This window comes from Trifolium pratense, linkage group LG5 (assembly GCF_020283565.1).
Source record: "Trifolium pratense cultivar HEN17-A07 linkage group LG5, ARS_RC_1.1, whole genome shotgun sequence".
Classification (NCBI taxonomy): Eukaryota; Viridiplantae; Streptophyta; class Magnoliopsida; order Fabales; family Fabaceae; genus Trifolium; species Trifolium pratense.
Genome location: NC_060063.1, coordinates 15,583,919 through 15,609,166, shown reverse-complemented (window position 1 = coordinate 15,609,166; position 25,248 = coordinate 15,583,919). Strand labels below are relative to the sequence as shown.

The window sequence follows — 25,248 nt, the reverse complement described above, 5'->3', positions numbered from 1 at the left end:
GCCCAAGCACAATTCCTTCTTTTACCATAAAATGACATTTTTCCCAATTCAAAACTAAGTTGGTACTTATGCATCTCTTCAAAACAGCATTCAAATTAGCTAAGCAATGATCAAAGGATTTTCCGAAAACAGAGAAATCATCCATAAATACCTCAATTGAGTTCTCCATCATGTCAGCAAAAATAGATAACATACACCGCTGAAACGTAGCCGGTGCGTTGCATAGTCCAAACGGCATCCTCCGGTAAGCAAATACTCCGAATGGGCATGTAAATGCCGTCTTCTCTTGATCTGCCGGATCCACAACAATCTGATTATAACCAGAGTATCCATCCAAAAAGCAATAATAAGCCTGCCCCGCAAGCCTTTCTAGCATTTGATCCATGAATGGAAGAGGGAAGTGATCTTTTCTTGTTGCCAGGTTGAGTCTTCGATAATCGATGCACATCCTCCAACCGGTTACGGTGCGAGTTGGAATTAATTCATTTTTCTCATTCCTCACAACCGTCATACCACCCTTTTTAGGGACCACATGAACTGGACTCACCCAAGCACTATCTGAAATTGGATAAATCATACCTGCCTTTAGGAGTTTAAGAACCTCCTTTTTCACTACCTCCTTCATGGTTGGATTGAGTCTTCTTTGAGGTTGCACCACGGGTTTATATTCGTCCTCCATTTTTATCTTATGCATACAAAATCCTGGACTAATTCCCTTCAAATCCTCAATGCTCCAACCCATGGCTTCTTTGTTCTCTCGCAACACTCTTACTAGCTTCTCCGCTTCAAGTGAACTCAACTCACTACTTATGATTGCCGGTTGTGAAGAATCTTCCCCTAAGAAAACATATTTTAAATGAGAGGGCAGTTCCTTCAACTCGGGAACAACAACTTTTGAATCTTCTCCAACACTTTCCTTCTCTACTACCGCATACACATTCTCAAAATATTTTGGAGTCTCTTCTACCTTGCATGCTTCAAGTTGACGGAGACAAATTTCAATCTCCTTGTCCCATTCATCTTCCAAATCATCAATAGAATTAACAATGACTCTTTCTAATGGTAGGGATGGTGTTTCTTCAACTAAGACATCTTCCACCCAGGGACGGACACACTTAGGGGCTGTATGTGGCTAAAGCCACACTAGTTTTTTCAATTTCTTTTTTTTTTTTTAAATATATATAGTGAAAGAGAAAAGTTGAAAAGAAAAAAAAACAAAAGACATAATAGAAGAACAAAAGAAAGCACGAGTATTTCTCTTCCTCTTCACTGCCACTCATCTTCACATCTTCGTCCTCCATAATCGCCGGCGCCGTCCACGTCCACCTTCCCCGACCCCATAGCCACCATCGTCGTCCTCCATAACAACAGTCAACAAAAAGTACGTGTTGCTAATTTGCTTCCAATTTCCAAACCCTAAAATTAAAAACCTTCATTTCACCTTTATATTTTCTGGATTCATATTTTATATGTTATGAACTTATGATTCAACTTAGTATGATCCTTGGTCTGTGTTGTGCGCTTCAGTTTCTGTCTCTGATGCAGTTGTTTTTGTTTTATGTTTCTGGTGTATGGCCTGGTTCTTGTGTTTTTTTTGCTAGTTTCTTGTGTTTTTTCTTACCTTAATTAATACATTATCTTTTTTATGCTCATTGTTTCTTTATTTTTGTTTTTATTTTATTAAATTTTCTTTAAGATTTTAGCCACACCAGATTTTCATGTCTGGATCCGTCCCTGCTTCCACCACTTCCTCAATTACATCAACTTTGAAACATTGTGGTTCATCATCATGGTGTTTCATAGCTTTGAACACATTGAACATGACTTGCTCTCCATGTGTTCTCAACATAAGTTCTCCCATCTCGACATCAATCAATGCTCTACCGGTAGCTAAAAATGGCCTACCCAATAACAACGGTTCTACCTCGGCATCATCTTCCATATCAAGAATTACAAAATCCGCCAGAAACACAAATTCAGCAACCCTTACCAATACATCATGAAGTATGCCATATGGATGCACTATTGATCGATCGGCCAAAGAGAGTTGCATCTTTGTAGGTTTAGCAACCGCCCCCGGTATCTTCTTCATCATGGACAACGGCATTAAATTGATGCTTGCTCCTAAATCAAATAGAGCTCGACCGACAGAAATGTTGCCTATAGAACATGGTATAGTAAAGCTTCCTGGATCTTTCTTCTTTTGAGGAAGCTTCTTTTGAATTATAGCACTACATTCCTCAGTCATATCAACCGTGTCGTCATCAAGAGGTTTCCGCTTCTTTGTCAAGAGGTCTTTCATAAATTTGGCATAAACCGGCATTTGTTCCAACACTTCTGCAAAAGGAATATTAATTTGGAGATCATGAAGCATCTTCATAAACTTTTTGAATTGTTGGTGATCATTTGCCTTTGCCTTCTTCTTGCGCGGATATGGCAATTTGGTATGGATTGAATTTTCTTTTTCTTCCACATCCTTACCCTTCTTCTTTTCAACTTTCTTCTCATCACTCTCTTTCTCATTTTCAACTAACTCCTCAATTTCAACTTCAGGCTCAACTAGTTGTTCACACTCTTTTTCGACTTCTCCCTCAACATTATTTTCAACTTCTCCCTCAACATTATTTTTTTCTTTCTCTTTCTCAACACTAGACTCACTTTTTTTCTTTGTCACAACTTCCGGTGAAGGAACCACTCTACTCCTCAAATTAATAGCCTTGCAACTCTCATGGCCGGGATTATCTTTTGTAGACCCCTCAAAACCATTATTTTGAGTAGCTGCAAATTGTCTTGACAATTGACCCATTTGATTTTCAAGGTTTTTAATTGAAGCTTCATGATTCTTGTTGGCAATGTCTTGATTGGCTTTCATCTGATCTTGATTGGCTTTCATCTGATCTTGGCTCATCTTCATTGCCTCAAAATTTCCTTGAGTCAGCTTGATAAATTGAGTAAGAGTATCTTCCAGCTGAGACGGTTTTGTTTGTTGAGAATTCTGTGAAGATGATTGTTGTTGAGATTGAGAAGACCCTTGATTTCCTCCCCAACCAAAATTTGGATGATCTCTCCAACCCGGATTATAAGTGTTAGAGTACAGGTTATGATTGGGATTGCTTCTCTTGAAATTAGCCAAATATTTAGCTTCTTCTGAACCTTCAGGAAAACATTCACCGTTGGCATGGCCTTGCCCACAAAAATCACATTTCAAATCTTGAGCTGCCATTACTTGCGCTTGGGAATTTGGAGTATTAGTGAAATGCTTCAACATAGTTGCCATTTGAGAATTCATCAAAGTGGATTGTGCTAGAAGAGCAGTTTGTGTATCAAGCTCTAGCATACCACCCTTTTTCTTCGCACCTCTGTCATTTTGAACTCTATACTCATTTTGAGACATATTCTCAACCAATTCTCTAGCTTCATTTTCATTCTTATTTTTCAGAGAGCCACCTGCTGATGCATCTAAAAACATTCTGGTTTGAGGCCTTAATCCTTGAGTAAAGTGCTGCATTTGAGCATGACTGTCAATACCATGCTTTGGACATTTCTTCAAACTCAGCTTAAACCTTTCCCATGCATCATACAATGTTTCAGAGTCCCCTTGCTCAAAGCTTGTTATGTCCTGCCTTCTCTCAAGGTACTTGTGAATGGGGAAGTATCTTTCTAAGAATTTTACCTCCAGCTCTTGCCAAGTGTTGATGGTGTTTGGTGGTATAGTGTCCAACCAGTCTTTTGCTCTTCCAGTTAGAGAATACTTGAAAAGCCTCAACCTCTTTGCAGATTCTGAAATATTAGGAGGATCGGTATAATCACATGCCTCATAGAACTTTTGTAGATGAAGGTTGGGGCATTGTGACTCCGAACCCGAAAATTGGTCTTCCTTGAGTGCACTTAGCACAGAATTTTTAATCTCAAATGAAACTGGGTTTCTCGGTTGAAATCCCAAATTTGCCAGCTCTCCATTGTTTCTCTGGCCATAATCACCTAATGTTCTCAAAGGAGGCGGTGGATCAGCAGCCATGATGGGGATGTTGGCTTCGTTGTCCGAATGTTCTGGACTAGAAATCTCCTCTTCACTTATGTTTGGTGCAACACTTGCTAACCGAGCAGCTTCACGAGCTAATCGCGCCGCTTTTCTGTTTGCTTTAGCTGTTTTCTCGATCTCAGGGTCAAAGAGAAGTTCTCTAACTACCTTCCTACCTTGCATAAACAACCAGAAAATACCTTTAGAAGCAACTGCACTACACAAGAATGAAAAAGAAAATAAAATTTAGAACTTGTTTTTTTTTTGTATTTTTTTTATGAGAAAAGCAACAAAAATAAAAAATAGTGAATTTTACTAAGTAATGTCCAATTGCCTTGTTGAATCAATCAACAATCCCCGGCAACGGCGCCAAAAACTTGATAGAAATTTAGCAAGTGTACTAAATCGCCGTCAAGTAGTATAATAAATCGTTCTTTCCGCAGGGATTGTTGTAATTCAAATGGAAATTGAAGGCATACTTAAGAAAATTGATATAATAGTAACAAAGGGGGGAGTTTGCTTGGTTCAAAGTTTTGATCATAAACTTAAGAAATGACTTAAAATTCAAATTGATAAAGAAAAACGATTGATCCTTTTGGTTCATCCAATTACTATTTCTCTCGGTAATTTCATGTATGATAACAAATTACTCAATTTAGTTTCATGATTAGATTAAACATAATTGATCATGCCCAATATCTTGGTAACATAATCCTCTCCTTTGATCATTAATCCCTAATTTCTTAGGATGATCGATGATCAATTGAGGAATAAAAACTTTAATCTTTTAAATCTCAATTAACAATCCAAAATGTCTTAAGTGAAAGTCAATTGATCAATTATTCCTAGATCGATGATTCATTCCTATTTTCATAGTAAAACAAATGATTGAAATCATCATACAATTGGCCAAATCATATAAAGCATTAAGCATAAAGAATAATCAATAGAAACTAACTTCGTAATTCATTCATCATATCAAATGACAATCACATTGTTCAAGATCAAAAGTAATTAGAATCCCCTAAGAATCAATCATAAAGATTTAGCCAAACATGTTTAAATAAGAAATTACATTAACATGAGTGAAAGAAATCATCATTACAAGAAGGGATTAGATGTGTTTCCACCCTTGAATCCTTGCTTGAATGCCTCTTTGATCCTCTGAAATAGCCGTCAAAAGTCAGTTCTTGATCCAGAATTTCGTAACCCTAAAATGAGAAACTGTTTCCAATTTATAGTGCAGTTTTCGTGCCAAGCCAGGCTTGGTTCTGCCCAAGCTGGGCGCAACAGGCAGTGGCTCAGACAGAAAAATAAGATTTTTCTGAGCCAGGCTTGGTTTTCCTGAGCCAGGCTTCGTTGACAGCAATAACACCAAATTTGATTCCCTTCTTCCAATCCGAGAAACATTAAAACTCAATGCAATTCCTTGTATTATTGTACTAAAATATGGTAAAAACTACTTGTTTGCTTGCATTTGCTTAAAAGAACATAGAAATGACATGAAGTCATCACTTAGTTAAGTTCAACCCGATATTTTAGAAATTGGATATTACTTTTATCCCATCGCGCCTTACTAATGTAAAACATGCACTTCGCGTTGGACGAACCCACAATATTTGACACTAGTCTTGACGAGTTCTAAAATACGGAAAGCATAAACTTAATATTAACCTTGAGGGAATTTTAATTAGTTTGATCTCACCTCACCACGTCTTATATATCACATATATTCGCACTCCAATCATTCAAGCATGCATAACAATTATACAAAGTAAAAGTGACATGATTATGGCCCCTAACGCAATGATTTTCTCAAGCCAATGAGAAAATCTTAAACTAACCCTAGGAACGACCTTGCTTCTCCAAGCTTGACTTCCATGGTTGCTTTAACGTCACCTGTCCTATTGTCTCCTTGTCATTCTAATTACATTACATAAATAAGAAACTCGTTTTACATACGAGGGATTGGATGAGAAGAGAATGTACATATAGAATAGAAGAGAGAGGCACGACACGCAGGCCGTATTTTAAAATTCCAAAATTTAAAATAAAAGACTAAGGCCATAATATTTACCAAAACAATAACAATAACAACAAACATACTTCATTATTATTATTATTATTATTAGCACTTCTTAATTAAATAAATAAAATTAAAACTTGGCATATTTCAAGTAAATTAAAAGGTTAGCAAATCAAATATTTGCTAAAATAATATCTTTTAAAACAATTTTAAAGATAATCTCGATCTTTTAATTTAAAAGGAAATCTTGTCCATATTCTTGGCTTTATTATTTCCAAAACAAATAAAGCTAAAATTATGCAAATCTTTTATATAAATTCAAAAGATCATATCTGATATTGAAACTATTTCAAATCATAATCTTTTAAACTTAAAATTAAATCTGGTCCAAATTTTGGCTTTATTATTTCCAAAACAAATAAAGCTAAAATTATGCAAATCTTTTATATAAATTCAAAAGATCATATCTGATATTGAAACTATTTCAAATCATAATCTTTTAAATTTAAAATTAAATCTGGTCCAAATTTTGGCTTTATTATTTCCAAAACAAATAAAGCTAAAATTATGTAAATCTTTTATATAAATTCAAAAGATCATATCTGATATTGAAACTATTTCAAATCATAATCTTTTAAATTTAAAATTAAATCTGGTCCAAATTTTGGCTTTATTATTTCCAAAACAAATAAAGCTAAAATTATGCAAATCTTTTATATAAATTCAAAAGATCATATCTGATATTGACACTATTTCAAATCATAATCTTTTAAATTTTGAAATTCTGGTATCACTAGAATGATGTTGCCTAAGATGTCCCAACAACTACTTTGTGAACAATGTTGTTTTCTATTGTTGGCACATCTTATATAACATATAAAAACTGACAGAAAAATAAATAAATGACACAAGTAATTGTTAACCCAGTTCAGCCAACTGCCTACTCTGGGGGATACCAATCCAGGAAGGAAATCCACTAATAGCTCTAGTTACTAAGACCTTCAGCAAACCCTAGGATTTACGCCTTACACTAAGACCTCCAGCAAACCCCTGGTTTACGCCTTATAACCTCGACACTACTCATGCAACTTCTGCCTAGGAACTCCTAGACATGAGATCCCATCTCACTTCCACTCACACAACACAACCTGTGTTGATTATACAATGTTGGGAAAGATGTGGTGACAACTTGTCAAGACAACACTTCACTTTTGCTTAAAAGCTTCAAGTGAATCACACACGGTAAACTCCGTACTTCAAAGCTTAGGAGCAACCTTAAACTAATAAACTTACTTCTTAACTCGTGTTATAGAATCCACGAGCAAGAATTACAATCAAATAATAAAAGACTCAACAAAGACTCAATATGTGAACTAATATTTTTCAATTGAGATACTTAGTCTTGAGCTTGGTCTTCGTATATATAATGATTAGGCACGCTCCTCTTTCTTCACAAATGCTCAGACGCTCCTTGAGAATCATAAAAGGATGATCTGATACTTTTTCAATCTTCATTAAGGATATATCAAGACTTTCCAAAAGTGTTTAAAGGACTTTATATGATAGGATAAGTCATCCAGCTATTCCATTAAGTTTGTCTTATCCTTAAAGCTCCTGATCAGATCAAATCTCCATTGAGCGTGCTCTTTAAGTGGATTTCCATAAATAGCAGATGCTCTTATAAATGCGCGAGATTTCCTTGAATAAATATGATGTTGTAACATGTTTTCCAACATCTTGTTAGTATATTTGTTTTAGCAAAATTAAGCCAATTCAAATATCCAACAATCTCCCCCTTTGGCAATTTTTGGCTAAAACAATTTCAGGCCATTACCTTTGAGAGATATAAAAAGCGCAATCCTTCAAATCACCATGGTCACACAAAAGAAGGAATGTTAGAGCATCATTTAAACAAAATTTCACATAGGTGAAAATATATGCATCAGAGGCAGCAGCAGCGGAGTTATCATTAAACAGCCTCGAGCAAAATAAAACGTGGTATCAGAGCAAAACATATATCATATGTCATATGTCATCAAAGGTGTTGTGACATATGGGAGCACATCTTCTAGCACCTGTTCGTCCATCAGGGCAGCATCCATTCAGTAGCAAACTCCCCCTGACTTCATCAGCTTGTGCATCATCTCAGGGTAAAATTTTTACTCCCCCTGAATACTTGCTTACTGCTACTTAAAAACATGTCATAACAAAAGACACAACAACATGTAGCAGAAACAAACAAATCAAAGTACTACTCCCCCTTTTTAGCCACAAAATGTGCCAAAACAGGAAAGTTAAGTATCCAAGGTGCAGAATTAAAAGTATAGACCATGTACTCAGAAGGTGCTAAAATCCAGGGCACAAATACACCCACAAACCAAAAAACAAAGTACAGTAAAATATTAAACAGATTACAAAATCATTCATCATCACTACTGTCAGAGGCTTCATCCTCATCTGTAGCAGTATCATAACCTTCTTCCTCATCTGCATTGTTTTGTTCACCTGCAGTAGTCACATTTGCACTAGCTTTGACAGGTATTTCATCAGTTTCCAATCCTTCAATCATCTTCAAGAACACTTTCTTCCTTTCCTCAAGCTCAGCCTGCTGTTTATCTATCTCCTGACATTGAACCTTTAAACCAGCAATAATCTCTCTTTTGGTCATAACACCAGCTCCAGCAGCAGATGTCCCAACATGTTCAGTAACATTGTGATTACCAAAAAGCTTATGATGAAAAGTAAAACCAGATTCTCTCTTCTTTGGTGTGTCAGTCACAACCTTGATGTCTGGATATTGGGCCAAGATAATTCCACATAGTAAAGATGGAAATGATATTGGCATCTTCACAGCAGTTGATCTAATATGCTTAATGGTTTGATCAAAAATAAAGGTCCCATAGTCATAGTCAAACTTGGTTCCTACAGCATATATAAATCTACCCAGGTTTGTAGCAACATTGGTTGCATGCTTGGTTGGCACCCAATTTGTTGGCCCTATCCTATTGAGGATGGCATACTTGACATTTAACTTACTAGTGGGTATCAGCTTCTTTGTGGGCCAGACCTTAACCTTACCAGCAGTTATTTCAGCACTCACAACATCATTAGCAACTTCTAATTCAGCCTTAGGTTCTACAGACCTACCTAAGTATTCATTGATGACAACAGGAGAGAAATTGATACATTTACCTCTGACAAAAACTTTGTGGTAGTCCTTGCTCAGTGGGTTATCACATTCTTCAGGGATGTTCACAAGAAACTCTTTCACCAGCAGCTCATAGCAGGGACTGAAGTCACAAACTGTCTTCATCAGACCAGCTTCCTTGATGTAGTCAAAGATGTCTTGACATTTGAGAGCATCTTTGGTCAGTTCCCTTTCAATAGCCAATCTCCTTTGGTAGATGTAATCCCATCTCAGTGCAAAGGCAGCACGATGGAAGGAGATGTTATCACAGGGGGCTTCTTCAATACCTTGAGGAACCTTCTTTGCAGTAGCCTTCTTAGGATTGGGAGATGAGATGTTAGCAACATCTTCAGCAGCATCATAATCTGAGTCACTGGATGACTCCTTCTTTCTCTTCAGTGTCTCCTTCTTCTTGGCAGGAGGGGAGAGAACCTTACTCCAACCTTTGACTGGTCCAACACCTTTTGTTTTCACTCTTGGTGCAGGAGTCTTGCTTGCAGTGGCCACAGCCTTCCCTGTACAGCTTCTCAACCTTTTTGTTATACCACCAGTAGGTTTTACAGCAGTCTTGGTGGTGACATAATCATCAACATCTACTACATCCTTTTCTTTCTCAGCTTCTGCAGGCTTGTCAACTTCAACCTCTTGCTCATCTGTAGAGATGGACTGGTTACTTTCTTCAGATTGAGTGTCCCCTTCATTATCAGAAGTACCCTCATCAGCAGTTCCAGTTTCTTCATCTGTGGACTCAGATGTTGTGGCAGTTGTCTCAACATCCTTTTCAGCAACAGTTTCCTTCACAGGTTCTTCCTCAGCAGTTGCAGTTTCAACTTCTTCATTCTCATTCAAAGATGTTTCAACATCCTTCATAACAACTTCTTCAGTAACAACAGGGGTTGATTTTTCAGCCACCATCTCAGCAATTGTTGGTGATTTCTCAGCAATATTAGGCTCAACCTCTGTAGGAGTGTCTTCCATCTCAGTATCAACAGGCATATTATTCAGATCTCTCTTCTCAGCATCAGATCCCAAATTATCTTGATTAGGGTTACCAGCAATTGAAATAAGTGTTTCAACAACTTCAGACACAGATTTAGGGTTCTGAGATTCTACTTCAGTTGTTTGCTCAGATGTTTTAACATTCGATTCAAAAACCAGATCAGACATAGAAAGAGGAATTCTAGACTTATAATCCCTTCTCTTCTTCTTAGAACTTCCTTTACCAGATTTATCAATAGAAGGGGAAGTATTGTCACTTACTTTTGGAGCTTTCATCTTTTCAACTGATTTTCCCTTTACCTTCTTCTCAGCAACACTAGATTGAGTTTTGGATTTGGAAGCACGAACAATTGTAACAGGAACGGCGTCTTTGATGATCTTCGATGGTTCGATTTTTGCTTTTGATCGAGTAGAACGGCCGGACTTTGTAGTTTGTGATGATTCAGACATGTTTGGATGAAGGTTTTTGAAGTTGGAGAAGATGAACAGATGGAGTTTGATGAGAGAAGTGTGAGAATAGGGTTTACGGACAAAAGCTAGATTTTGGGAGAAAAGTAATTGAATGCGTGTGATGACACATTTAAGGGAAGTTTGTAATGATTTCCCTAAATTAGCGTGCATTAATTGATGGGAGAGAAAACGGTTTCCTTTTGCACGCCTCAACTGCTGTAACTGCTATGCATCTTCATGCAGGCAAATTCCCAATTTGCCCCTAAAAAATTCAAACTGATTAGCATCAAGCGCCTTTGTAAAAATGTCAGCTAGCTGTTCACTTGTACCAATGTGCTTAAGTTCCACACAATTTTCTTCAACAAGGTCTCTAATGAAATGATGTCTGATGTCTATATGTTTGGTTCTTGAGTGTTGAACTGGATTTTTTGATATATTAATTGCACTCAAGTTATCACAATATAATGTCATAACATCTTGTTCGACATTATATTCTTTCAACATCTGTTTCATCCACATTAGCTGGGAACAACTGCTACCTGCAGCAATGTATTCAGCCTCTGCAGTAGATAGAGACACACAATTCTGCTTCTTGCTGAACCATGAGATTAAATTATCACCCAAAAAGAAGCATCCTCCTGAAGTGCTTTTTCTATCATCAGCACTTCCAACCCAATCTGCATCACAATACCCTATCAAGGTTGAGTTCTTGGTCTGGGAATACAGAATCCCATAATCACTGGTGCCCTTTATATACTTCAGAATCCTTTTGACTTGTACAAGATGGCTCATTTTTGGCTTGGCTTGATATCTTGCACAAACACCCACAGCAAAGGTGATGTCTGGTCTACTGGCTGTAAGATACAATAGACTGCCAATCATGCTCCTGTATAGGCTTTGGTCAACATCAATGCCATTCTCATCTTTGGTTAGCTTCAGATGTGTAGCAGCTGGAGTTCTCTTGTGTGCTGCAGTGTCCATTCCAAACTTCTTGATCATATTCTTCGCATACTTGCTTTGAGAAACAAATATGGTGTCTTCCATTTGTTTGACTTGCAGACCAAGGAAATATGTCAGCTCACCTACTAAACTCATTTCAAACTCTGATTGCATCTGTTGTACAAAATGTTGCACCATCTTTTCAGACATTCCACCAAATACTATGTCATCAACATAAATTTGGGCAATCATCAGCTTCTCTTCTTGTTCTTTAACAAACAAGGTTTTGTCATGGCCTCCTTTTCTGTATCCTTGACTAACAAGAAAATTTGTCAGCCTTTCATACCAGGCCCTTGGAGCCTGTTTCAGTCCATAAAGAGCCTTCTTCAGCTTGTACACATGGTCAGGATTAGCAGGATCTACAAAACCTTTTGGCTGCTCCACATAAACTTCTTCATGTAGGTACCCATTAAGAAAGGCACTCTTGACATCCATTTGGTACAGCTTAAATTTGAAGATGCATGCTATACCAAGAAGTAGCCTAATAGATTCCAGTCTTGCAACTGGCGCAAATGTTTCATCAAAGTCAAGTCCTTCAACCTGAGTGTACCCTTGAGCCACTAACCTTGCCTTGTTTCTTGTTACAACACCATTTTCATCTGACTTGTTCTTGAACACCCATTTTGTGCCTATGACATTAACACCATTGGATCTAGGGACAAGATCCCACACATCACTTCTTCTAAACTGAGTTAGTTCATCTTGCATAGCTTCTATCCAAAACTCATCAGTAAGAGCCTCTTTTACATTCTTTGGCTCAATTTTTGAAACAAAACATGAATTAGTAACTACTTCATTTGTCCTTCTTGTAGCAATTCCCTGGTTAGGATTCCCAATGATGAGGTCCTTGGGATGGTTCTTCTGTATTCTAATTGAAGGAGCTTTACTAACAGGACCAGGTGTAGGAATTGTTGATTCATCATCTGAATCTGATTCTTTCTCTGCTACTTCTTCTTCGGATGTTGGCAAAGTTGTTGCAACATCATCTTCAGTGTCAGATGTTTTAGCAGATGTCATATCATCTATCACAATGTTGATAGACTCTACTATTACTTTGGTTCTCTGGTTGTAAACTCTATAAGCCCTGCTGTTTGTTGAATACCCAAGAAATAATCCTTCTTCACTTATAGGATCCATTTTTCTTCTGTGCTCTCTATCAGCTAGGATGTAACACTTACTTCCAAACACATGAAAGTGTTTGACAGTTGGTTTTCTGCCTTTCCACAGTTCATATAGTGTTGTAGAGGTTCCAGTTCTGAGTGTGACACGGTTGTGAATATAACAGGCAGTATGCATAGCCTCAGCCCAGAAATGATATGGAAGATGTTTTGCATGCAACATTACTCTGGCTGACTCTTGTATTGTCCTGTTCTTCCTTTCAACAACACCATTTTGTTGTGGTGTGATTGGAGCTGAGAATTCATGCTTGATTCCTTCAGAGATGCAGAATTCAAGGAAGCTTGCATTCTCAAACTCTTTACCATGATCACTTCGTATTCTAACAATAGCAGAGTTCTTTTCTCTTTGGAGTTGAAGACAAAGTTCTTTGAATGCATCAAAACTTTCAGACTTGTCTTTCAGAAATTCAATCCATGTGAACCTTGAAAAGTCATCTACCATTACGAACGCGTACCTTTTTCCTCCAAGACTCTCCACTTGCATTGGCCCCATCAGGTCTATGTGCAACAGTTCCAGTACCCTTGTTGTGGTAAGATGTTGCAACTTTGGATGCGACATCTTTGTCTGTTTCCCTATCTGACATTCTCCACATATACTCCCTTCCTCTATTTTGAGCTTTGGAAGTCCTCTGATTGCCTCTTTAGCTATTGCCTTTTTCATGCCTTTGAGGTGCAGGTGGCCAAGTTTTTGATGCCACAATTTTACCTCATCTTCTTTGCTAATAAGACATGTGGATACATCTTCTTCTTTAGGAATCCAGAGATAACAGTTGTCTCTAGACCTTACTCCTTTCATCAATAGTTCTCCTTGCTCATTTGTAACTAGGCATTCAGCTTTTGTGAAGTTGACTTTCATGCCTTGATCACAAAGTTGACTTATGCTGATAAGATTTGCTTTAAGCCCTTTTACAAGCAGCACATTATCTAGCTTTGGTAAGCCATGGTTTGCAAGTTTACCAACTCCCTTGATCTCTCCTTTGGCCCCATCTCCAAAGGTCACAAAGCTGGAAGCATATGACTTCAAATCTTCAAGATAGTGTTCAACACCTGTCATGTGTCTAGAACAGCCACTATCAAAGTACCAAGTTTCTCTTGAAGAAGCTCTCAAGGATGTATGAGCTATTAGACCCGTGATCTTCTTCTTTTCTCTCCATTCCATTCTGGTTGTAATATTAGGAAAAGCAGGTGTATAGCTTTCTTGATGAACTCTCCTTGGATATCCGTGCAGCCTATAGTAGAAGGGCCTAATGTGTCCTTTCCTACCACAATGATGGCATGTCCAGTTATAGAACCTGGGCATAGGATGTCCCATCAGATGTCGCGACAATCCTCCTGACACAAACGTACTGCTGATTGGAGTATGTACAGTAGCATTGTTGAACTTCATCTGCTGCTTTACTCTTTCATGTTCAAAACCAATGGGCTTAGGTTTCCCATAGTTTTGTCTCTGTAACATTTCCTCAAAGGCATCAGTACCTTTGGTCATCATTTTAGCTACTTTTGTGATTTGATCCAAGTCAGCATTTAACTTGGTCACTTCTTCACCTTGTTCAGCAACCTTACACAGGAGGTTAGACTTCTCCATTTCCAACTGTCGAATTTGACTACTCTGATCTTCAACCTTAATGTTGAGATTATTAATGTTCATGAGTAAGTCATTTCTTTCAGCTTGTAGTTTGCCATTGATCTTCTTTTGTTTCTCCAATGCTTTGCAAACTTCTATACTTCTATTATGAAGATCTTTGTAAGTTGCAGCTAGTTCCTCATAAGTTACCTCCTCATCACATGATTCTGAGTCAGATACACATACCCCTGTTAGAGCATTAACAAATTTGGCAGATTCTTCCTCCTCTGAATCTGTATCAGACCATGAAGCCACAAGACTCTTCTTTTGCCTTTTTAGAAAGGTTGGACATTCAGGTCTGATATGGCCAAAACCTTCACATTCATGGCACCTAACTCCTCTTTCATCTTCATTTGTCTTCTTCTGAAAGCTGGACTGTTTGTTGTTGTTGAATCGACCATTTGGCTTGGCCCTTTGATCTACTTTCTTCATCAACTTGTTGAATTGTCTCCCAAGCATAGCCATGGACTCAGCTAAGCTTTCTTCACTTTCAGATTCAACTTGTAAGTCATCAGCAGTGCTTTTTGAGGCAAAGGCTAGATTCTTATCTTTCTTTTCATTCCTCCTGTTCAAGCCAATTTCATAGGTCTGAAGTGATCCTATGAGTTCATCTAAGTTCAGGCTGGAGAGATCGTGAGCCTCCTCAATGGCTGTTACCTTCATATCAAATCTTTTAGGCAGAGATCTGAGTATTTTTCCAACTAACTCCTCATCTGAGATAGGTTTTCCAAGCACATCAAATGAGTTTGCAAAATCAAGCACATTCATTTGAAAGTCATGAATGGTTTCTTCCTCCTTCATTCTGAGATTCTCAAAGTTGGTTTTGAGCATCTGGAGCTTAGACAGCTTAACTTTTGATGTTCCTTCATGAGCTTTTCTCAGAATTTCCCAGGCATGCTTAGCAGTAACACATCTCTTTACAAGCCTAAACATATTAGCATCCACACCATTGAAGATTGCATACAAGGCTTTGGAGTTGCCAAGTGCTAGATCATCCTCATCTTTTGTCCATTCATCATGTGGCTTCTTGACATTAGTTTTATTGCCATCTTTGTCAAGAACCATTGGTGGTTCCCATCCACGTAACACAGCCTTCCATGTCCTGCTGTCAATTGATTTTATGAAAGCCTCCATTTTAGATTTCCAATAATCATAGTTCTCAGGACCTGTCAGTAAGGGGGGTTTAGACACTGACCCTCCTTCTTTATCCATTGTACCAGAAAGTACTCTCCCTGGAGCTCACCCAAAATAACAGAACAGGGTGCCTGCTCTGATGCCAATTGAAATTCTGGTATCACTAGAATGATGTTGCCTAAGATGTCCCAACAACTACTTTGTGAACAATGTTGTTTTCTATTGTTGGCACATCTTATATAACATATAAAAACTGACAGAAAAATAAATAAATGACACAAGTAATTGTTAACCCAGTTCAGCCAACTGCCTACTCTGGGGGATACCAATCCAGGAAGGAAATCCACTAATAGCTCTAGTTACTAAGACCTCCAGCAAACCCTAGGATTTACGCCTTACACTAAGACCTCCAGCAAACCCCTGGTTTACGCCTTATAACCTCGACACTACTCATGCAACTTCTGCCTAGGAACTCCTAGACATGAGATCCCATCTCACTTCCACTCACACAACACAACCTGTGTTGATTATACAATGTTGGGAAAGATGTGGTGACAACTTGTCAAGACAACACTTCACTTTTGCTTAAAAGCTTCAAGTGAATCACACACGGTAAACTCCGTACTTCAAAGCTTAGGAGCAACCTTAAACTAATAAACTTACTTCTTAACTCGTGTTATAGAATCCACGAGCAAGAATTACAATCAAATAATAAAAGACTCAACAAAGACTCAATATGTGAACTAATATTTTTCAATTGAGATACTTAGTCTTGAGCTTGGTCTTCGTATATATAATGATTAGGCACGCTCCTCTTTCTTCACAAATGCTCAGACGCTCCTTGAGAATCATAAAAGGATGATCTGATACTTTTTCAATCTTCATTAAGGATATATCAAGACTTTCTAAAAGTGTTTAAAGGACTTTATATGATAGGATAAGTCATCCAGCTATTCCATTAAGTTTGTCTTATCCTTAAAGCTCCTGATCAGATCAAATCTCCATTGAGCGTGCTCTTTAAGTGGATTTCCATAAATAGCAGATGCTCTTATAAATGCGCGAGATTTCCTTGAATAAATATGATGTTGTAACATGTTTTCCAACATCTTGTTAGTATATTTGTTTTAGCAAAATTAAGCCAATTCAAATATCCAACAAATTTAAAAGGAAATCTTGCAAACCCTAATCGGTACCTCATAACGGCACAACACTTGCACCATAATGAGCCCTAATGTGACTGAGCGTTCATCCTCTCAATAGTACGGTGATTGTGTAATCGTTATGGTGATTTAGTGGATGCTTCACCAGATACGGTTCCGAAGTATCAAACACTAATCATCACAACATATACCAAGCACATGACTATTTAATTAGATGATTGTTCATCATATCAACATTTGATATAATCACATCACAATTATATATATATATATATATATATATATATATATATATATATATATATATATATATATATATATATATATATATATATATATATATTCATGACCGATTGATCATGTTACTACCATAGCAACCCATTAATATAGGACCCATTAATCATGTTACTATTTGTACAGATAATCACCCATTCGTGATGCTTCACCAGATACGGTTCCGAAGCTCAACAAAATTGGATCATCATTAACAAACCAAACACGATGCCAATTTTAATTTACTTGATTATTTAATTGATTCAAATATGTTTAAACAGAATCGCAATTTAATCATAAACATGTTTAAACAATTTAAACATAAGTAAACAAAACAATCCGATTCAAGGTTTCGTAATTGGCTCTGATACCACTGAAGGGAAATCATACTTATAGAAAGCAGTGGAATTTAAAATTTTTTGGATTTCCTTTCCTTAGATCATTACGAACTTGGAATGAATCAGTGATAGAATTGTTACCTTGGCGAAACAGAAACAGCAAACTCTTTGCTTTGGTTAACGATCACAAGCACCACACGATGACAGCACCTCTAGCCGGTACACACGAACAGCTTCCTTCAACCTTCAGTGCTAGCTGCTATAAGATGAAGGCTTTTGGGAGTGCGGTTTAGGGTTTCAGAGAACTAGGGTTATTCTCTAAAATTCGGTTGTGAAGGAGCAGTGTCACAATTGAACTACACAAGCTTCTATTTATAGAGTTTCTTGTGTGGTCAATTGGGTCACACGGTTTTGGTCTTCATAAGCCCAATAACCGCCTTTTACTAATCGCACCCTTTCTAACAAGTCTTACTTATTTTTTCCGTCCTAACTGTCCTTATGTGTGTGACCCTGTAGGTTCTTATGACGTTGGCAATAATATTAATCTTAATATTATAAACAGTGAGCGGTATCTAGCAACACATCACTGCTACCCAAGTCACAAGAATGTCACGTGATCTGACAAACCTTTTTCCGTGATAAATATCTTGTGTATAATTACCCTTTGGCCCCTATGTCTATATTGAACACAAGGCATACACTGTGTCACCCTTGTTCAATTCAATATTGGGCCCTTAGACATTTATCCTGTTATGCAGGACGGGCAAATTCCATCTAGGTCACTCATGTCCCTAAGCATGCTTTGTGAAGTACCCATTAACTGTCTTTATGGTTATCCTGTTACGGACAACGTTTGATCAGCAACAAAGTACCTGACTCTACATTTAGGGTCCATAGTGGTTTCAGGTCGGAGGGTGGTATACACCACTATCACCATGAGAGCAACTTATGACATCTTGCATAACATTATATGTAGTACTCTCATAGCGGGTCAATCCAGTATAAATATTACTCCTAATATTTATACCTATGTGTTTACACTGATTTTTGGTAAACAACCGCTAGTTTAAATTAATTACTTGAGAGATCAACTAGTAAATCTCGGGACAATTGTTTATGCATTTTGTTAAAGGAAACTTGGAAGTTTATTTTTGAAGACATCCTTATTTTATAAAAGAACAATATGTTTAATTTCTGAAACATATGTTAAATGCAATTAAAGCAAGTTCACTCGAACGAGGGAACCAATAAAAAGCAGAATTGGTAAACGCCTTAAGAAAATAAAGACTTATGAAAAAGTAAATTTGCATTTAGAATGTAAAAGTTACAAAGAAAATGTAAAGGTTCACCGATTCATACATCTTTCTCGAATAACTCGTTTCTCGCTTTAACATGGATACTTTGAGTGTTTGAGATTTTGTGTAAATGAATTGTGACCCCTACTTCGACTACATATACTTCTATTTATAGAAAATTAAGCAACGTCTATCCTAACGTTAAACTACTAAACTTCAGCCACGCGTCCTTTGCATTTGAAATGAACCAAGGCCTGTAAACCGTTGTAACCGTCGAAGTCGAATCACCCTTAAATGATAAAAATTGCTCTAAGTCCACAATTCTTGACTACTTCGATTCATTGGCTTCCATCGACAGATTCTTTCAGTCTCGAGCTATGAAGCTTTTCCATTAGGATTCTCTTGTTCTTGAAGACATTAAAGACTAAGGCTACCTAAAGCCATCTCAACAGGTTTTTTTATAGCAATAAATGTCTTTGGAACTGGAGATTATAACATATTTTACCTTGAGCTAAAATATGGGATAACAAATTGCCCCCAAAAATGCCTATTTCGATTTGAATGACTCGAATGAAATAAGAGATTGGCATTTTTTCAAAGTACCTCTTTCCAAATGCCATTCCTTTTCTTTCGATTTGATGATGTCATGGTATTTAAGAAGATAACCGTTTCACTTCTTTCAAAACTGTCACGTTCTGCATCCTTTTGAGTAGTGGGACACGCGTCAGCCTGAGAAGTTGAATCGGAATAGACAAAAAGCGCTTTTTCAGCATTTATCTTTTTAATTAAATTTTGTCTTAATCCAAGATTGCCTATAAATAGAGCTCTGTCACTTCAGTTGAAACCTTTCCAACTTCTTTCAAAGCTTTTCACGCTCCAAAATCTCTCAAAATCTTTCTCCAAATCTTGAAACATCAAAGATTCAAAACAAATTTGAACTTACCGGATCTTTGATCACCTTCTTCAGTTCGCATCTTTCAAGATCTCAGATCTACATCTTTTCCTTCGTTTTCCCAAGAACTTTCATGGCGTCTTCATCTAATAAGTTTCAAGTTCCTTTTGCTGGAAAATGGAGCGGTTTCTCCGTTGCTGATGATGGAACGAAGTATGTTCCAGAACCCAAAGGCAGCAAAGAACACCGAGAAATCTGGGAGAGTCAGGTAATGATTCCCTTTGCTATTGATAACAATGTTTATGCTTTTGGTGGTCCGATTCCAGATGATATGAATTTGACTAGGGAAGTAGACGAGATATTTCCATGTCTCGAAACCTGCGAGCCTAGAATCTTTGATAGCAAACCCTATAACTTTGAATATATGCTGACAAATTATAAACCCTTTCGATCCCATCCTTATTACGGAAATAGCCTTTACCTTACTTGGCTTGATCGAATAGAGCAATCCTTTGGTAAATTCTGGAAAGATTACGGAATCTTTGAGTTAATACAGTTTTCTAGGATAGGACCCAAATACCAACCTGAAATGCTCATTGCTGCGATGCATTTCTTTGAAAAATCTACCAACACCTTTCATTTTAAAAGTGGTATGATGACACCTACCTTGTTCGATGTGTCAGCTATCACAGGGTTAAGACCCACTGGCAAAACTTACAGCCCTGATGATGTTAGTGATAACATCACTTTAAACTACAAAGAAAACGCCTTTTCTGCCTTTATCCTCAAACATTCAGGACCTGAGAATGAAGAAGTCTCAGATGAAGAACATGTGGCCTTTCTCACTCTATGGCTATCCCATTATGTATTTTGTTCTCGATCTCTCCAAATTGCTAGGAAATTTATACCTATGGCTGTACAAATACATGAAGGATGCCATTTTGCCTTAGGACGCCTTCTGCTGGCAACCCTGTATGAGTCGATTGGGGAAGTTTGTGATAACCTGAAAGGTTTAGTTCCTGCCAAGTCGAAATCGAAGAAAGCTGCGCCAGATGGATGTTTTCAAGCTGCTGGGCCAATGTGGCTATTACAGTTGTGGTTAAATGCCACCTTTGAAAAAGAACTTGGTTTGTTCATTCCCACTGAACATCACGCTTCGATAGCTAAAAGGAAAATCGAAGGTACTCGCTTAATAAGGCTTCAACCTAATCCCCTTGAACAGAACTCTCAACAGCTATTCATGAAGTACATGAAAATTTTCTTAGCCATCGACCACTTCAAGCCTGAACACGCTCCATTTGTGAAGAGAACCATTGGCCCCTCCTGGTTCGTCAAAGAGATACCAGTGTTGAATCCTAATGCTGAGGAGGAAATAAATGAAACCTGGACAGCATATTTAGATCCTACCATCCTGTCAATTCGAATTGGTACCCTATCTTCTGAATATGCATTAATTGGGTATCAACCGAACTTGGTTTCTAGACAGTTTGGCTTTTCACAGCTTCGACCAAAGAGCATGTATATAAGGAAGAAAAACATCGTGCTCGGGACAACTGTGACTTCCACTTTGTATGAAAGGTACATGAAGATTAGTCGTGATAACGTTTATGGCTTCGAGCCATTTGACTTCAACCTTTCTTACTACTGTACACAAGAGTTTGCCAACTGGTGGAGGCGATATTTCGACAGCAAACACCTAGGAGATGCAGTGCTTATCTCGAGGTTGGAGAGTGGGTTTACTCGACCTCAGATAAAGAGAATCGAACAGCAAGTCAAGACTACAGGTAACTTGTCTATATATGCACTTTCTTTTACCAAATATTCCCATATTGTTTCGATTTAAACTTTTGCTTATGTTTCCTAGTTACCAAAAAACAAGCTGCAGAATCTGCTAAGACAGTTAAAGAAAAAACAACATCGAAGGCAGTTGAGTCTGAAGAGCCTTCTAAGGTACATATTGAATCGAAACTTGTTTTCCTTTGAAACATTCTAAGTTAAATCTTTACTTTTCTAAACCACTTCTTCTAGGCACGTAAAAGACCAACCAACGTCCCTTCCACTGAGACTGGCCCATCGAAGAAGCCAAAACCTAACACAATAGTCGTCAGTGACGAAGAAGAGGTATAAGTTTTTTTTCTAAATTATTTCCAAAGTTCCTCTCAACTCAAATCCCTTAATTCGAATACTTCTTGTTTCGACTTCTATTTGCAGGAAGAAGAAGAACAAAGTTTCCAGAGAAAGAGGGGCCAGCCTTCTGTGATTATTGAAACAAATATCCCAGAAACTACCTCTGATAATCTTTCTACTGAAGAGAAAGAAAAGAAGATGAAAGAAAAGAGAGAGAAGCAGGAAAGGAAAGCGAAGAGGAAAGAGGAAAAGAAGAAAGAAGGAAAGAAAAGTTCAGAGGATCGAACCCGGGATAAAAAACATAAAAAATCAAAGTCCTCAAGTGATCCTTCTGCAACCAACCTTAAATCTCCTTCGATCTCGAATGAACAACAAGAGCCTATCCCTGACGCTGAAGTTCAAGAAGATGCTGCTATGCCTGATGCTACACTCAAAGAATCGGACAACATGCCCCAGCAAGACAACAATCCAGAGGTACTTGTACTACTTTACTTGCATTTTCTGATTTATAATAAGTAAAGTTATATTCCCTCATATTCGATTCTGTTTTTCAGGACATCCTATCGAACAAGTCTAGTGGTGATACTCTCAAAGATAGTGAGACCACTATTTCTGAAAAAGTCATACCAGAGCCTAGTCAAGATCAATCAGAGCCTCCTATGTCTGCAGAGATTGATAACAAGACTTCTCCTTTCAAGGAATGGAACGAAAATCCAACAGTCGAGGTCGATGCTGATGAATCTTCCTCAGAGGAAGAAGACTTTGATTCTGAAGCCATAAAAGAAGCAGAGGCTGGTGGATCAGAATTGCTACCTGAAACTTCGACATCGAAGCTGTCAGCCAGCCTAGGGCTCGCTGAAGAAGAATTCATTTCCTTGCAAATTCATGATCCTGAAGCTGCTCTAAAACTTCTGATTTCTAAAACAACTACTGATCCCGTAAGTTCGAGTGGACCTAGTAATTCAACTGCTTCAGACTCAGAAATCAATTCTTCTGTTCGACAAGACTCTCTGATTTCAAAGCTATATACGGATTTCATCAATGGAGACATCTTGGCATCAGTTGAGGAACACCCTGCTAATGCTTTCAAGCACAAGTCCTTTTTGAACAAGTTGCACAATCCTCAAACTGACCTCGAAACCTTGAGAAAAGTTATCCAGCTCGAATCGATCTTGGACCAGTTTGCTACCACAGTGCAAAACCTGAAACGCAACTCTCAGAAACTTGTTGGTCAACAGGCTGCTTATGATGCATTATTTGAGAAGGCCATGGCTGCCCAATCAAAAGTTGACCAAATGAAAGCACAAGTTCAGCAACCAGGTCTTGGGATTCAAGAATGTACCAACAATATTTCCAAGTGGGAGGCAGAAATAGATTCTTTTCGAGCTGAGATTGCTGATCGAGAGAAAAAGATTCTTGAAGAGAAAGCAAAGCGTGTAAAGATTGAAGAAGCTGTTGCTGCCACCACTCAAGAATCTATTCGCGAAGCTGCGAAGGAAGGTATTTCCCACTTCAGTGCTGCCACTGTGATCAAAGAAGAGATCAAATCTCTCGAAGACGCAATCAAGATCCAGACTGTCGAAGTTGGCCTTATTAAGGACCATTATGCTGATTTCAAATCTAAGTGTTTGTCTTAGATTTTCTTTTGATGTTTTGTTTTTATTTCTCGAACAATTATCTGGTTTTGTTTTATTTGGTTTGTAACCTTGACAATTGCCTTTTATGGCACTTTTACTTCGTTTATGCCATTTCAATTTCGTTTCGAATATTTATTCTGTGCTAATATTAACTTCTAAAAGTGTTGGTTTATATTTTTTCAAATACTTACCATTTATATTCAAGGTTCGCTTTTCTGAAGTCAATTCTTCTATTTCATATGCACCATTCGAAAATACTTGTATTATTTTAAAAGGTCCTTCCCAATTTGGAGACCATTTGCCTAAAACTCTATCTTTTTTGTCCATAGGCAAAATAACTTTCCAAACTAAATTCCCCACGTCAAAGGTTTTTGATTTAACCTTCTTATTATAGGCCTTTGCTACTCTTTCTTTTTGTCTGCTTAAAGTATCAAGCGCTCTTAGCCTTTCTTCGTCTAAATCAACCAATTCATCGAACATCATACTCCAATAATGATCAGTTGGTATCTCCATTTGTCTTTGGATTCTGATAGATTGCACATAAATTTCTACTGGTAACACAGCATCATGACCATACGTTAGTCGAAATGGAGTAGAATTTGTTGATTCTTTAGGGGAATTTCTACACGCCCATAAGACTTGGTTTAAAGTCTTGTTCCAATTTCTTGGCTTTTGAGCAATATGTTTTCTAATTAATCCAATAATAATTTTATTGGCAGCTTCTACTTGACCATTTGCTTGTGCATAATAAGGTGTCGAAGTCAAAAGTTTAAACCCTGTTTGCCTGGCGAATTCTTGCATCTTTCGACCAGTAAACACTGAACCTTGATCAGTTGTGATGGTTTCAGGGATTCCAAACCTGTAAATAATGTGGTTTTGGATAAAACTTATAACTTCTTCTTGATCAACATTGGGCAAAGGTATAGCTTCGATCCATTTGGTAAAATAATCAACACCAACTATTATGTACTTTTGATTTTTTGATGATGCTGGTTTTATTTCACCAATTAAATCCAATGCCCAACCTCTAAATGACCAAGGTTTTATTATCGAATGTAATTCACTTGCAGGTACATGTTGGATTCCTGCATGTTTTTGACAGTCTTGACAACCTTTAGCAAAATCTATGCAATCTTTCAACATAGATGGCCAGTACATGCCTTGTCGAACTAAAAGCCATTTCATCTTATGGCCTGATTGGTGAGAACCACAAGCCCCACTATGAACATCAGATATTGCTATGTAGGCCTCATTCTCACTAAGGCATTTCAATAGTACTCCTTCGAGGGTCTTTTTAAACAATTCATTACCAATGATCACATAATTTGATGCCCTGTATTTGATCTTTCGAGGAGCACTCCCGATTGGATTTTCCAAATATTCTACAATTGGTTTTCTCCAATCACCATCTATTAAATTGTCAATGACCAAAATTTGGAGTTCATCATAATTCATTTCTTTATCAGAATTATTTATGTCATTTGGTGACATCTCTGCCCCCTCAAGTTTTGGTATTGACAATTCCAATTGCATTGGCTCATTAGAAATCAATTTTTCTTTGATTTCTATTAATTGTTCTAGCTTTGCTTTGGACACTTTGTATCCTGAAGCAATCTGGGCTAAGTCATTAGCTTCTTGATTTTCTATTCGAGGGACATGTTCAATGTCAATCGAATCGAAACGTTTTAGTAACGCATTTGCTATGACAAAATAACGAATTAAATGCTCTTTGATACATTTGTATTCTTTGGTCAGTTGTTTCAAAACTAGTTCTGAATCACCTTTTATTTTAATGTCTCTTGCCCCCAGGCTTAATAATATTTCTAATCCTGCTATCAAAGCCTCATATTCAGCCTCATTGTTCGAACAAATACCATTAATCCTGTATTTGAACTTAGTAGGAATCTT

At 37.5% G+C, this 25,248-nt stretch overlaps 2 protein-coding genes across 3 annotated transcripts; one reads left to right on the top strand and one right to left on the bottom strand.

Moving 5' to 3' along the window:
• Window positions 1-1,699: 1,699 nt before the first annotated feature.
• Window positions 1,700-8,616, bottom strand: LOC123886106. Its single transcript, XM_045935446.1, has 3 exons — window positions 8,523-8,616; window positions 2,659-4,233; window positions 1,700-2,547 (listed from the first exon to the last, which is right to left on the bottom strand). The coding sequence occupies exons 1-3, from the start codon at window positions 8,614-8,616 to the stop codon at window positions 1,700-1,702; spliced, it is 2,517 nt and encodes an 838-aa protein (XP_045791402.1).
• A 10,277-nt stretch (window positions 8,617-18,893) lies between these two features.
• LOC123883880 lies at window positions 18,894-23,874 on the top strand. 2 transcript variants are annotated; one of them, XM_045932823.1, is made up of 5 exons: window positions 18,894-21,360; window positions 21,441-21,526; window positions 21,605-21,697; window positions 21,788-22,183; window positions 22,258-23,874. In XM_045932823.1, exons 1-5 carry the CDS (start codon window positions 19,710-19,712, stop codon window positions 23,338-23,340), a joined length of 3,309 nt encoding a protein of 1,102 aa, XP_045788779.1. In that variant the 5' UTR covers window positions 18,894-19,709; the 3' UTR covers window positions 23,341-23,874. The 2 variants fall into 2 exon arrangements, with proteins under 2 accessions (XP_045788779.1, XP_045788780.1); XM_045932824.1 differs by having other exon boundaries at window positions 21,788-22,177; window positions 22,258-23,873.
• Window positions 23,875-25,248: the final 1,374 nt, after the last annotated feature.